This window comes from Lactuca sativa, chromosome 5 (genome assembly GCF_002870075.4).
Source record: "Lactuca sativa cultivar Salinas chromosome 5, Lsat_Salinas_v11, whole genome shotgun sequence".
NCBI lineage: Eukaryota > Viridiplantae > Streptophyta > Magnoliopsida > Asterales > Asteraceae > Lactuca > Lactuca sativa.
In genome coordinates this window covers 88775537-88788704 of record NC_056627.2, presented here as the reverse complement: position 1 = coordinate 88788704, position 13168 = coordinate 88775537, and the positions used below count along the sequence as shown (strand labels likewise).

Genomic DNA, 13168 nt, shown 5'->3' with positions numbered 1-13168 from the left:
ATGCATGTATATGTGCTCTTTAAACATTCAAAACCGAAATGTCTTATTTTTCAAACCAAAATTTTCATTTTTAAAATAATAAACACCCATTTCCAAAGAATAATAATCAAGATAAAACCATTTGTTCAATAAACCAAAATCCATAATCAGAATTATAAAGAATAGCATCGCGAAATCTCAAAATCATAAAATTTCTGATGTTTGTGTATGGTCACGTCTTTGCCTTCTCATGATCCGATATGTACTTGAAAAACATTTAATCCACAACTGTAAGCCACAAAGTTTAGTGAGTTCCTCAAAGTATGACATACAACACATAACATCATACATAACAATTAAGACCAGTTTCAACCTACGACCCATTTTCGCCAACAACCTTTTTAAGCCAAACGAAACATGCAAACATACAAGCATGACGAAAGACCCTACTAGTCTAGCTCAGCATACAATCATGTCATAGCAACTATGTGAAAAATCATATGAATCCCAGAGCTGAATCCGACTATCCGAGGTCCCAAAGACTTAGCTACACGAACCGCCTAAACCGAACACAGGCTAAACCCTGGGTTATAACTCAAAACCTCTAAGTTCGACCCTCTAAGTTTATAACAGTCAACGACCTGCACGTCGTGACCCTTGACCAGTTGCATCGTGATCAAATAAAACGACAAAATAGTTGGAACACTCCAAAATCATGGTGTGACCCTCAACGAGTCTTGCCGTGATTTTCGTGTGCTTAAGCCTTCTGGAAAGTTTGAGGTTTGGTCTTAACAGATTAAGGACTTAATAAAGGGATGAGCTTTCTAGGTGAACTAGGAGTGGACATGGGTTGACCACATTGCGATGAGAGAAGGACTCAATACTGATCTGTCTTCTATTACGATGTGGCCAGGGGTTGGCCACGACACGGTGGCTGAAGGGATGATTTTGATTGTTGACTTTTTAACCAAGGTTGACTTTAAGTCAAACTTTAGGGTTTAGGTCATAGGTTGAGAATTGACCGTGAATTATATGTTTAGGTGGTTGTTGTAGCTGTCTTCACGTCTTTCAAGTTGCAGGGGTTTTCTACTTTGTTTACGAGGTGAGTTTTCTCACGATGTTACTTATATCATGTGTTGTATGAGAGTTGTTGATAGCTCGGGGTTGCTAATAACCCAATTTGTTATATGTGAGTTGCTGATTGCTCGAGGTTGCTGATAACCCAACTTGTTGTATTTGAGTTGCTGGTAATTCAGGGCCATTGATAACACATAGGGTTGTTGATAACCCATAACTATTTTATATGTTAGCTGTGTTGTGTTGTATGTGATGCTTTGAGTGGTTAACTAAACTTTGGTTTATAGTTATGGATTTAAATATTTCAGGTACTTCTGAGAATCGAGGAAAAACAAAAGTGTGACTATACACACTCTCCAGTTGTCTCTATGTTTTTGGGAAAATGTTTTGATGTGATGCTCTGATTTGGATTCATGTTGTGAAATGAATATTTGGTGATGTTTCGTTTATTGAAATGACTTTTTAAATTCCTTTAAAATTCAAAAAGAAAAAAAAATTCTATGGTTTTTGGGACGTTACATGTAGATAGAGTCTAAAGAGTTTTTGACTTGCATGGAAGATCCAAAATCAATAAATTTCTAGGGTTTTCCTGAACAATTTGAAAAGATTGATTTGCCCTTTTAATTTCTTTTTTCCATTTTCTATATTATGTTAGTACTTTTATATTTAGAAATAAAAAAAAAATATGGTACCCCACTCGCACCCCCCTCTCTCTAACTTGTAAATGAAACATCTCAAACACATATAGATACACTTCCTATGTGAACTTATTCTCAATATTTTATTATGTATAAAGGTCATGAACTAGTTTCAAGAAGCGAAGATCATATATTATCAATGAATGAATCGTCAACTGAAGACGTGACAAACTATCTGTTTCACTTTATGTGACATCCCCCCATTTTCATGGTCAGAAAATATCTTTTTATTTATACTTATTATAAAACAAAGTTCATTTATAACTGCGGAATTTATCCCGTATTTATGAACAAATATTTTTCATTGATTATTAAAAACTTGGGATGTCATAACTGATATAAGAAACATAAACATAAACATAGTTATTACATGCCCTGCGACATCTAATATGATTTCCAAACTAGATCTTCATCTTCATAATATGGGTTTCACATATTTGTAGACACACAACCGGATTTGATGTCCTTAGTTCTTCCTGATTTTATTCTTGATTTTGCAACTGGGACTTATTTGGAAGCTCGGGTTCTTGAGAATCAGAACAAATTGAGAGGTGCAAATTGCGATGACCCTTTAGGAGAGAGATGTTGACTGAGATTGAGAGGAGAAGTGACCATCAAAATTAATTGGGTGGCATAAATAGGCGACACAACCACCGAAGTTGGCCCAAATGATTGACGCCACCAGTTTGCGAGAAGGGGGTTCCGTTGGACGTGCTTTTAGATCCATCTCCTCTAAAATCGGACCTTGAAATCCCTATTGTTGTTTGATCATAGAGTAGACCCAATATGGGTGTTTGGGTTTCTTGGATTTTTCTCAACATTGCTCTTGCTGTAGGTGGGTTAGAAGAAAGAAGCGAGAGAGAGTCGATAATAGAGGGAGAGGATACTACCTGGTATAGTGGGGTAAGATGGCCCACATTTTATTTTTGAATTATAAAAGCTAACTAATCAATATAAGAAAATGAAAAAAGAAATAAAAAAGACAAAATTGTCCTTTCAACTCTTTTAATTCTTCCGGGACCAAAACCACAAATTTTTTTTGATTCTTGATATTCAATGCAAGTCCGAAACTTTTTGAACCATATCCACAGTTTTAATGACACATACCAATTTTTGTAGCTTTGTATATTCTATTTATTACATTGTTATTGCTATAAATTCCTGCTATTATGGAAAGAAAAATATGACACAGTTAGAATAATAATAATAATAATAATAATAATAATAATAATAATAATAATAATGGAAAAAAAATACGACCTAGTTATAATAATAATAATAATAATAACAACTAGATGGGGAACCCCGCGTTGCGGGGGTCGGATGCGACAATTTTTTCCGTTGTTTGTTCTTTGAAAATGTTTATAGTCTGAGTTGCTCATTCCTTCCCTCTTTAACTGGTCTATAAACAAATAAATAAATAAGAAATAAAAAACATCAATGAATCTGTAAGCAAAACTAATAAAGTGACAATTACACGAAAACATAGGAACCTATAATGCCACAAATAACCAACGGAAGTCGAGTGACCAAAAAAGACAAAAAGGAAGCAACTTTAAAATGACCCAAATATAGTTAAGGGACCATTCCTGCCAAAAAAATATTAATATGACTAAATATTAATAATATGTAATAAAGGCGAGAGTTATTAAAAATTCAAACGAAAGTGAAAGAGTTGTTTGTAAACAAAAACATAAAAGTGAAGGGTGAATGTTGTAACATTAATTGAAAAAAGAAATTTCAACCAATTACTACTTTACTTTAATATATATCTAGATTATTTACTACTTTACTTTAATATATATCTAGATTATGACCCGCGTTTTGGGGAACATATAAAAAATACATTTATAATAATATAAAATGTTGATACAACAACAATAATAATAATAATGATAAAAAGATAAAGTATCGGAAACAGACTTAGGGGGTGTTTGGCTTAGCTTTTCAAAGTCAAAAGTCCTTTTTGAAAAAGAAAAAAAAACAAAAGATGTTTGGCAAACTACTTTTAGAAGCTACTTTTAAAATTTTTACATAAGGAAAAAGAACTTTTTGGAAAATTCAGGTATGGAAAAAGAATTTTTTGGAAAATTCAGGAAATCCTGACTTTTTGTAACTTTTCCAAAAAGGATTTTTGAGGTTTGAAAAGCTAAGACAAACACCCACTTAGAGTTATTGGTAATATTACAATGTCTAAAAAATACAATAAACATTTGAAAATCTATAATCATTAATAATAATAATAATAATAATAATAATAATAATAATAATAATAATTAATTCCATTAAACTTTTTGTTTGTTCTCTCTAGAGAAAGACTCCTCCTTGATGATACTGCAATCATCTTAGAATGTGATCGGAGTTTCCATCAAAGCAGCTCCCATTTTTTTATCAATCGCAGGTGGGTTAGTTACTCTCTTCACAATTTAATTCATCAACTATTTTGTAGCGATGATATGACAAGATGTTTTAACAATTTAATTCAATTTCATGAGTTTTTTAGTGAATCGCCATCTATCGCGTTGCAATGGAAGAATCAGCAATGCGATATGCGGAAATTGTGTTTTTGATGGGATGATTATGACTGAATAATTAGCAAAATCAATTCGAATGAACATCTCAAATTGTGTATCATCACCTTGCTTTTTTACTATCATGCAGTAATGGATCGCAGAATAGATTCGAAGAGCGTAACCCCTGGTGGTGGCAGTGACGACCAATTGTCGCCACCAATGGCTTCGTCTCGTGGTGCAGCATCGCCGGCGATTCACCGGCATTCGCGTTCAGGATCGATTGTGAAGAGGTCACAGAACACCAAGGAGGCGGCACAGAGGCTTGCTCAAATGATGTCTCATCAGCAAACGGATGATAGCGAAGATGACGAGGATCTCTTATCTGATTTTAGTCCACCCGCAGCCACCTCCTCCTCCTCCGCCCCTGCCACCGGAAGGTCTCAAATCCGGCATCGTTCGCCTATGGTATGTATACCTGCAATAAATGATTTACATGTCATCAAGATGCTATAATTTTGTTGATATGACATAACAATTGTATAATTATCTTGTATTAGACAGTTCACACAACTTCAGCTCCACGTATCGGCCGATCATCTCAACCAGTAATAAACAACGAACAATTTCAATCTCAATCAGCCCGTTCTTCATCTGACCAGACTTCCAATAGCCTTCGCTCAGCTCCATCAATCACTACTGTCGAACATGTTCAACCTAATTCTGCTCGAGCTAATCGATCACCACAACGTTGCCGCCCCATGGAACAACCATCGTCTGCTCGGGCTATCTCAGCCGGTCGTCCAAGTTTAGTAATGAAGCCAGTCGCCATGGTGCCTCCCAGTGTTAATTTGTCACTAAGGCCAACCTCCGGTCGAGACACGCAGCCTGATGCTCAAAAGAATAAAAGGTATTTTGAAATTTTCCCGATAATGGAGCACTTCAATTTGAGCAGATTAGATTTTTGTGTAAATCATCTTCTATATTTTCAATTTGAGCAGGTTTTCTTTGGATCTGGGTGTTTTCGCAAGGGAATCTAGTAACCAACGTTCAGCTACTGCTACTGCTTCCGCTCCGACTTCTGCTACTGCTTCTACTTCTGCTCTGGAAGATGATGTAAACTCTCAACTCTTTCCCTCTCACCCCACCTGCAGACGCCATTAACAGTTTATACTCTAATTGCAGATTGACATGCTACAGGAAGAAAATGAGAGTTTGATTGAAAAGGTAATCACAATAAACTTTGATCATTAATCCCCGATTATATACAAGTATGTAAAGCTAAAGCAGAGTAATTTACAAAAATGGTCCCTGAATATCATGACTTTGTGCAATTTTGGGACCTAGGTTTTGTTTTAGCAATTTTGGTCCCTTTTTCAGATGGTGTTAATTTCGTCAAGAAGGACAATCATGTTTTCGTTCTTCTGTTTTCCCCTCTTAACAAAATACAGTATTTAGGTTAGAACAAAGATCAAAAGACTGATCATTGACTATTATGTAACAAAACAAAGCAAGATTTAACTAATACACATAGTATAAATGTGTACATGATTGATTAGTTGCTTCTTGAGACAGATGTTCAACATTATAAGCATCATTATACCAAAATGTTATTGGCATTTAAGAGTTAGGGTTACTATCAATGAAGGAGACAATGAACAAGATGAACAGCTGGAAGGGACTTATGGTTTTGTTTGTATATACATCTTAATTTATAATTTTCTTTTTCCAGCTTCGAATTGCTGAGGAAAGATATGAAGAAGCAGAAATGAGGGCTAGACAGCTTGAGAAACAGGTAATTAAAAGTTAAAACTTTTATTTCCTTACATTTTGGTTCTTTTAATATATGATTTAAAACTCAAAAAAAAACAATCATTTATTGATAGGTGGCTCATCTTGGAGAAGGTGTTTCTTTAGAAGCCAAACTTTTAAGCAGGCAAGAACAAATATTTTAGTAATCTAGTGCTCCATTACATTTACATCTCCCCAACTCAATTTTTTTAAACACTTTCTCATTATCTTGTGCCATTTAGGAAGGAGGCATCTCTACAACAAAGGGAGGTTTGTACTTTGTACTTTATACTACATAGCTTGTTAATTATCAATATATATATATATTTGAATTTGCAACATTATAAATAATAAATGTAAGGGATCCGATAAATAAATTTCTTTCAGGCTGCTTTCAAAGCTGCAATAGAAGAAAATGGAGGAGTAAATATTGGTATTAGAGGGGGAGCTATGGAAGCTCTTCGTGTGGAAGCTGAGGTATTCATATTCAGAAATCTATCTTGTACGTTTACTTTTTTAATCATGATTATTATTACAATATAAAAACATTTATGATTCATAACATAACATAAAGTTGAGTGTTGATTGGATTCTAATTAATATTTTACTTGATAAGACTGCTAGGGATGAAGCAACATCTATCATGGAACAACTTCATGAAACTGAAAGTGAAGTTAAATCACTTAAAACAATGTTCCAAAGAATGCTACTCACACAAGAAGAAGTGGTATTTATTAGTTTTTCTAACCAATTATTAAATAAATTCACTTGTTTATTTAATTATGTTAATGAATACACACTATGTTATGTGTTTTTTTAGGAAGAGTTGGTTTTAAAGAGATGTTGGCTTTCTTGGTATTGGAGTTTATGCGTTCAACATGGTATTATACAATTTTGATAAGGAAATGAATTAATTTACAGTTTTGGTCCCTGTAGTTTTTAATTGGTTATATATGTGACAGGTATTCATGCAGAAATTGCTGGAACAAGATACGAATACTGGTCATCATTTGCTCCTCTTCCTGTTGAAGTTGTAGTGGCTGCTGGACAGATGGCAAAAGATGAAAAGCTGATGGGTAATATAGTAATTTACTTTTACTATATTGGTTTTAACTTTTAAGAAACATTAAACATTTTTAGTATGAACAGAAAAGAGTGATGAAGAGGAAAGAGAGAAAGTTCCAAAGGATGCAAGGGAAATTTCAGGAGAGGGAAGTGTGGAAAGTATGCTTTTAGTTGAAAGAGGTCTAAGGGAATTGAGCCTTTTAAAGGTTTTTGTTACACTTACTATTATTATATTATATTATTTTTCTTTTTCTTTTTTTTATAAAAGATAAACCTGTTTTTATTCTTTTTATCAAACAGATAGAGGACGCAGTAGCACTTGCAATGGCTCACCAACGGAGGCCGACTATACTAAAATCTGGTTTGACAGGTGTAAATGTTTTTCCCATATCCTAGCAACTTTTTTTTTTATTGAAATGAATCTTTATTCTTATATAGAAAATAAAAAATGTAAACGTTTTTTTTTCTCAGAGTTGAGTAAAGAGGAGGCAGATGATGTGCGGTTTAAGCAGGTAATAATTTAATTTGAAAGTAGATTTGTATAAGTTTAATATAAGATTATAATCCTCCAAAAACAGGGTTGGCTGATATATTTTTGGAGAAGAGTAAAAATTCATGGGTTAGAAGTAGATATTGTAGATGAACGATTGCAGTTTTGGATCAATCAAAGTGATCATCCACCCACTTCACATGATGCTGTTGAAGGTACCTATTTTTTTACCCATATATGTTGGATATTAATATTATTGGTTAATAGATGCAAGTAATAGTAATGATTTATTAATACTCCCTCCTTGTTGAAGTTGAGCGTGGACTTGTTGAGCTTCGCAAATTGGGAGTCGAAGCTCAATTGTGGCAAGCATCTCGCAAGTTGGTTGACCTTGACTCTCAACATAAATGGCAATTGCACGTTAATTTCTGACATTCCTTTTAGTTTGTTTTGTTTTCTTATTAGGCCACGTGGCAATCTTGGAGACCTTTTACATATGTAAGTAAGTATTGATTTGAAATTAGATGCGTTAAAATAAATTCTCAATTCTTTAATTCAATTAGTGGGTCCAAGTTTGTGTAATTAATATATATGGTAAACAAACTCTGTGGAGTTGGTTCGTTAAAAGTCAAACACCATTGTTGCCATAAATAGCAACTCCAAATGATAACATTATTGGCCACATAGTGCTTGCTATAATTCTATATTTTAAATTTTTATTAATTTTTTTTTAATATTTGTAATTCTTCGTTAAATCCATTAAGTTAAAAACAAACAACAAAAGTAATGTACAAAATTGCATAATAAATTAGACTAGGCTTCCAAAAGTGTTGTTTCAATACTCAGTCTCGGTAATCTCCTAATTAATTTAAAGACTTGTGAAACGCAGTCTGCAAAATCAGGAAGTTCATATAAGTACCTCCTCAATTCAAATCATGCAAACCTTAATTTAAAAAAAAAAAAAAAAAAAAAAAAAAAAAAAAAAAAAAAAAAAAAAAACTTACAGAAGTAGATGTTTTTAGCAACTCCCTAATAGCCATAGTTGCATAGCAAGATGCTGGAAGTGTGAAGCTCAATTTAAGGGCCAACTGGTCTTCTCCCAATTCCAATTCCAAAGACTCGTTTTTAATACCATCACCTTCATTGGCCTTTGAAACAATGTCTAAATCGGTCATAGCCAATGGGATACTTACATCTCTATACTTTATCAACTCCCTGAAATAATATTTTCTATTAAAATTCCAATTTTTATTTCATTATATATATATATATATATATATATATATATATATATATATATATATATATATATATATATATATATATATATATATATATATATATAAGCAATGATCTAGAAATTACTAATTTTATATTTTTAATAAAAATACCATTCAAAATCCTTGGCTTTTCCAAATACTCGCCGGTAAGCTCCTGTCATGCTGGTTAGCGAAAACTCCCTACCAAAAGCATTAATAAAATTAGTATTAAATTATAAAATCATATTTGCAAAAAGAAAAAAAAAAAAAAAAAAAAATCTCACTTGACATTATGCATACTCTCCATCAAGCTCACACCATCCTTGTAAAAAATAACACAAAAAATTAACAAAACTTGTATACATATACATTAAAAGAGAAGCAAGAAAACACACCTTATCAGCCAAATCTTGATAATATTGTTGAATGTCATTATTTGGAAAAATTACCCTTGAACTGCCCGAATAAAAAAAATTAAGTTTAAAGAAAGAAAAACATAAAGTGTGAAGTTTGTGGGATGTAGTAACTTACCCAGGCAAAGGAAGGACAACATCAGAAACTGTATAATTCCCTGAAAGAATGTCTTCCTTGTTAACCACCTGTAAAACAAGCAAATAAACAAAATATAATTGGGTAGAGTTTTCAAAGTATAATGTAGTAATAAAAAGAAATGAAATAATAAGGTTGTTATTTCCTGACCTTTACTGAGGTACAAGTTCCTTCAGATGGAAGTGCATCCCCCTCATCTAAATCGTTATTCTCTAATGAATCATTATTCTCTTCATATTCAGAATCATTGACTTTGACTTTGACTTCCTTTATTTCATTACAACTTTCTTCATTACAATACACCAAATCCCCCAACACTACTTCCTCATTCCCTGAAACACAACCCAATTAATAATCTATATATATATATATATATATATATATATATATATATATATATATATATATATATATATATATAATTCGTACCATATTTTTGTACTCTCATGCTAGCTGCATGGTTCCATAGATAGCTTTGGTAACTGTGCACATACCTGAAAACAAACCACAAACATATTGTTCAAGTACCTGACATATTTTCTAACTTCTTTTTTTGATTAAAAAGAAAAGTAATACTTACATCATTCTAAGGGTCCTAGGAACAGCCTTCAGAGCTTGCAAGTAGTTCCCTGGACACTTTTTCAAACACTGCAGCTGATAAACAAAAAAATATATATAAACATGAATCAAATATAATATTTATTTAAAAGTTATCATTAAATAAAAAAAAATAATAAAAAAAAAAAAAAAAGGTGCAACTTACAATGGCCTTTTCAGCCACAAGAAAGCGAGGTAATTGTCTTAAAGTCCCATCAATGTCTTGACTTTCTTTATAATATTCCCGAATCCTCCTTATGTCATCTTTTTGTATTCAAAAACTTATATTAAAGAAAACAAATAATTCTTTCTCAATTTATAAAAATAAATTTAAATGGTGAAATCAGAAACTAAAAGGATATCACCATCCCTTGGATCAAGAATCATGCTCACTGCTTCTTTCCATTCTCCTTTAAGTAATTTAGCACCAATTAGGTGAGTAGGTATAGAACCACTCCCAAATCTCTGTTTCAGAATCCATATATTAATATTAATTAAATTAATCATTTTCTTTTTCTTTTTTTTAAATAAATTAATTCATGTGAGTGACACCTTATTACCTGCATACCAAAGTAGTTTACAAATCCATGTTTTCCTAAAGCATCTGCTGCTGCTTTTACAGTATCCTCAGAATCTGCAACCACCCCCCTACAAAGATGCAAAAAGACGTAAATGCCCTCATCATTGAAAAAAGCCCTATCTAACAAATGCAGCCTTATCAAACCTTAGTGTGATTGTGAATCGATTTCCATGGAGTTGACCAAGAAGAAGACCTTCATTGACATAACTAAATACAAATTACAAAATTAAACATTCACATGTTAAAAAATTTGATTAAAAATGATAAAAGGTTTTAAATTCAGTGCACTTACGAAAAGTCGCCAACTTTAATTCCAATTAATCTTTTATTTAGATTAGCCACTTTGTTTGCACGCTGTTTAAATACAGTGACCTGAGATTTCAAGTATGCCAAAATCTCAGACTTCATAGATACAGACAAAATGTAAAAATAAATAAATATTAACATTTAATATTTACCCTTTGAGTTGTTACAGCTCGCTTATCTTTTGTACCAGAAAATCCAAATGCCCTTGGCTATAAAAACAAAATCAATAAACAATTTTTTATCATTTAAAAAAATTCCAATTTGATTGAATTACTCAAAATGATGTGTGAGCATTACAGTAACAACAATAACCTGAATGCCAAGCATCTTTCCAATCACCCCTAATGCCTCTTGTGTATCCTTGTTTTCCTTACAAAGATGAAATCTGGAGATGAAGATTCGAAAACACTGTGATTAATAAATATTAAAGAATATAAATCTTCAAAAGTAAAACATTTTCATTAATGAAAGGATGTTGCTATAGTAAGACACTACCTGAGAAACTTTCCAAGATGCTCAGGCCAATGATCTGAACCTCTACTATCATAAGGAGTCTCATCTCTTCCTTTCCTCTTCTTAGAACCTCTGCCTCTTTCATTATTCCCCCCTGAATTCAATCTCACACGTATGCATTTTGATGAAGATTCAGGTCCATCTACTGTGTCTGTAACCAAGAACTTGAGTTTCTCTTTGAAAAAATTATGAACTGCCTAAAGGGAGCAAATTATTAGTAAATTACACATACACATGCTATTGATTAGCTGTAGTTGATGAAAAGAAGCATTGAGAAAAGAGATTCCTACTGTTCGATGAACTTTATCAGAACTTGGAGAAAGAACAATGGAGGTATTGGTAACTGTAACTCCATCTTCATCATTTGAATTTATCTTATCTATAAACTCCTTCAGGGAGTTGGCATCAGAGTCGCCAACTAGGGCTCTAAATGATTCGATTTCACTACAATGGTTACCATTTGGTTGATTTGTAGTCTTTGATTCATGTTCCTCTGCTGTCTGAATTTGAAAAAAAAAAAAAGTAGATCGTTAAACTCAGATGTTAAGATGAATGGAAATGATGGCGAATTAGATGATAAGAATGGTAACAGACCTCCATTGGTGCATCTAAGGAAGTCAAATGAACAACATTTCCATCCAAATCCACTTCATTGACTATAAAATCAGAGTACCTGTACACAAGGAAACATAAAATCAAAAGGCATACTCTTCATTTGAATTAAATGTAAATTCACAAGTCCACGTTTACAGAATCATTACGAATGTTTATCGTTTACATTACATCATTTGACCTATTGATCGAAGTGCAATAACGAGAGAGGGAAGAATTACGCACACAAAAAGAGGAGATTTCAGACAAAAGGACGAGCGAAGGTAGCTACAAAAGCTCAATTGAACTCATATAGTGAAGGATATGAGAGGGGAAGATGATACCTTTGCTTGAGAATGCCACGAAAGCCAGGGAGAGGGGAGATGTAGCAAGAGATGCCTACGTCGGATTCTTCGAGGGGGGATTTCATGGCGGCCGATTGTGATTGAGTGAAACAGTAGGGTTTTAGAAGGTGGTTGCAGGAGGGTTTTAGTTGCCGATGACAACGAACGGGGAAGGCAGTATACAGGGTAAGCAATCCCATGTTTCTATGTAGCATCATAGCATCCAACAACCCGAAATTGCTTCGAGGATTTTTACATTTTTAATTAGAAAATAATTTTGAAAAAAAAATAACAAGCCTTTTCTTTTCCAAACTTTTTTCATAAAAATAACAACAATAATGCAGTTTTTTAAAAATAGCTCTGGTTTTTGCAAATCATATCTACAAAAATCGATGTCGCCTGTATTTTTTTAAAAATATCAACGACGATACCTCATCTGCGAAAATCTAAAAAATATTGTATTTTCTGAAAAAATATGGATTGTTTTGTCATGTTTACTGCAAAAAAAATAAATTGGAGGTCGTACTTCAAAAATCGAAATCAGTATTATGAAAATCAGTACATCATAGAGGTAGTAATCTTATAAGAAATATTTCTAGGAAAAAAAAATCAACACCCATTTGTCTAAATTTTAGATTTTCACTAGGTATTTTTATTTGATTTCATTAGAAAAAAATTCTCAACTCACCATTTCTATTCTTGTTAACTAAACATGAGTTCTAACATTTCAAAAGAGTATTTTATTGTTGTTTGAATCGGTAGTTAATGACCGACAGAAAATAGAGAATTGATATACGTTGGACCGTTTGTTAGAAACTT

The 13168-nt window shown here is 32.7% G+C and overlaps 2 protein-coding genes across 2 annotated transcripts; one reads left to right on the top strand and one right to left on the bottom strand.

Moving 5' to 3' along the window:
- Positions 1 to 4362: 4362 nt before the first annotated feature.
- Positions 4363 to 8164, top strand: LOC111898345 (coiled-coil domain-containing protein SCD2). Its single transcript, XM_042902012.2, has 16 exons — positions 4363 to 4762; positions 4825 to 5174; positions 5266 to 5380; positions 5450 to 5491; positions 5997 to 6059; positions 6151 to 6200; positions 6298 to 6325; positions 6443 to 6532; positions 6672 to 6782; positions 6876 to 6936; positions 7018 to 7131; positions 7205 to 7326; positions 7421 to 7490; positions 7559 to 7632; positions 7699 to 7825; positions 7924 to 8164. The coding sequence occupies exons 1-16, from the start codon at positions 4418 to 4420 to the stop codon at positions 8040 to 8042; spliced, it is 1881 nt and encodes a 626-aa protein (XP_042757946.1). The 5' UTR covers positions 4363 to 4417; the 3' UTR covers positions 8043 to 8164.
- Positions 8165 to 8300: 136 nt separating this feature from the next.
- Positions 8301 to 12595, bottom strand: LOC111898346 (multisubstrate pseudouridine synthase 7). The gene is made up of 20 exons (XM_052764244.1): positions 12350 to 12595; positions 12009 to 12087; positions 11705 to 11914; positions 11397 to 11611; positions 11214 to 11286; positions 11054 to 11110; positions 10888 to 10967; positions 10740 to 10802; positions 10576 to 10663; positions 10378 to 10480; positions 10182 to 10285; positions 9999 to 10072; positions 9848 to 9912; positions 9569 to 9750; positions 9401 to 9468; positions 9265 to 9325; positions 9154 to 9191; positions 9002 to 9070; positions 8615 to 8825; positions 8301 to 8500 (listed from the first exon to the last, which is right to left on the bottom strand). The coding sequence occupies exons 1-20, from the start codon at positions 12565 to 12567 to the stop codon at positions 8474 to 8476; spliced, it is 2085 nt and encodes a 694-aa protein (XP_052620204.1). The 5' UTR covers positions 12568 to 12595; the 3' UTR covers positions 8301 to 8473.
- Positions 12596 to 13168: the final 573 nt, after the last annotated feature.

What these genes read in the sequence shown, in the direction of transcription:
- LOC111898345 (XM_042902012.2), top strand. Translation starts at nt 4,418, where the DNA reads ATGGATCGCAGAATAGATTCGAAGAGCGTAACCCCTGGTGGTGGCAGT. An exon ending in GGGAATTGAGCCTTTTAAAG is followed by an intron (nt 7,327 to 7,420) that starts GTTTTTGTTACA and finishes TTTATCAAACAG; the next exon opens with ATAGAGGACGCAGTAGCACT. An exon ending in TTCACATGATGCTGTTGAAG is followed by an intron (nt 7,826 to 7,923) that starts GTACCTATTTTT and finishes TCCTTGTTGAAG; the next exon opens with TTGAGCGTGGACTTGTTGAG.
- LOC111898346 (XM_052764244.1), bottom strand. Translation starts at nt 12,567, where the DNA reads ATGATGCTACATAGAAACATGGGATTGCTTACCCTGTATACTGCCTTC. An exon ending in CCTAGGACCCTTAGAATGAT is followed by an intron (nt 9,913 to 9,998) that starts GTAAGTATTACT and finishes GTTTGTTTTCAG; the next exon opens with GTATGTGCACAGTTACCAAA. An exon ending in TGCTAAAAACATCTACTTCT is followed by an intron (nt 8,501 to 8,614) that starts GTAAGTTTTTTT and finishes CTGATTTTGCAG; the next exon opens with ACTGCGTTTCACAAGTCTTT.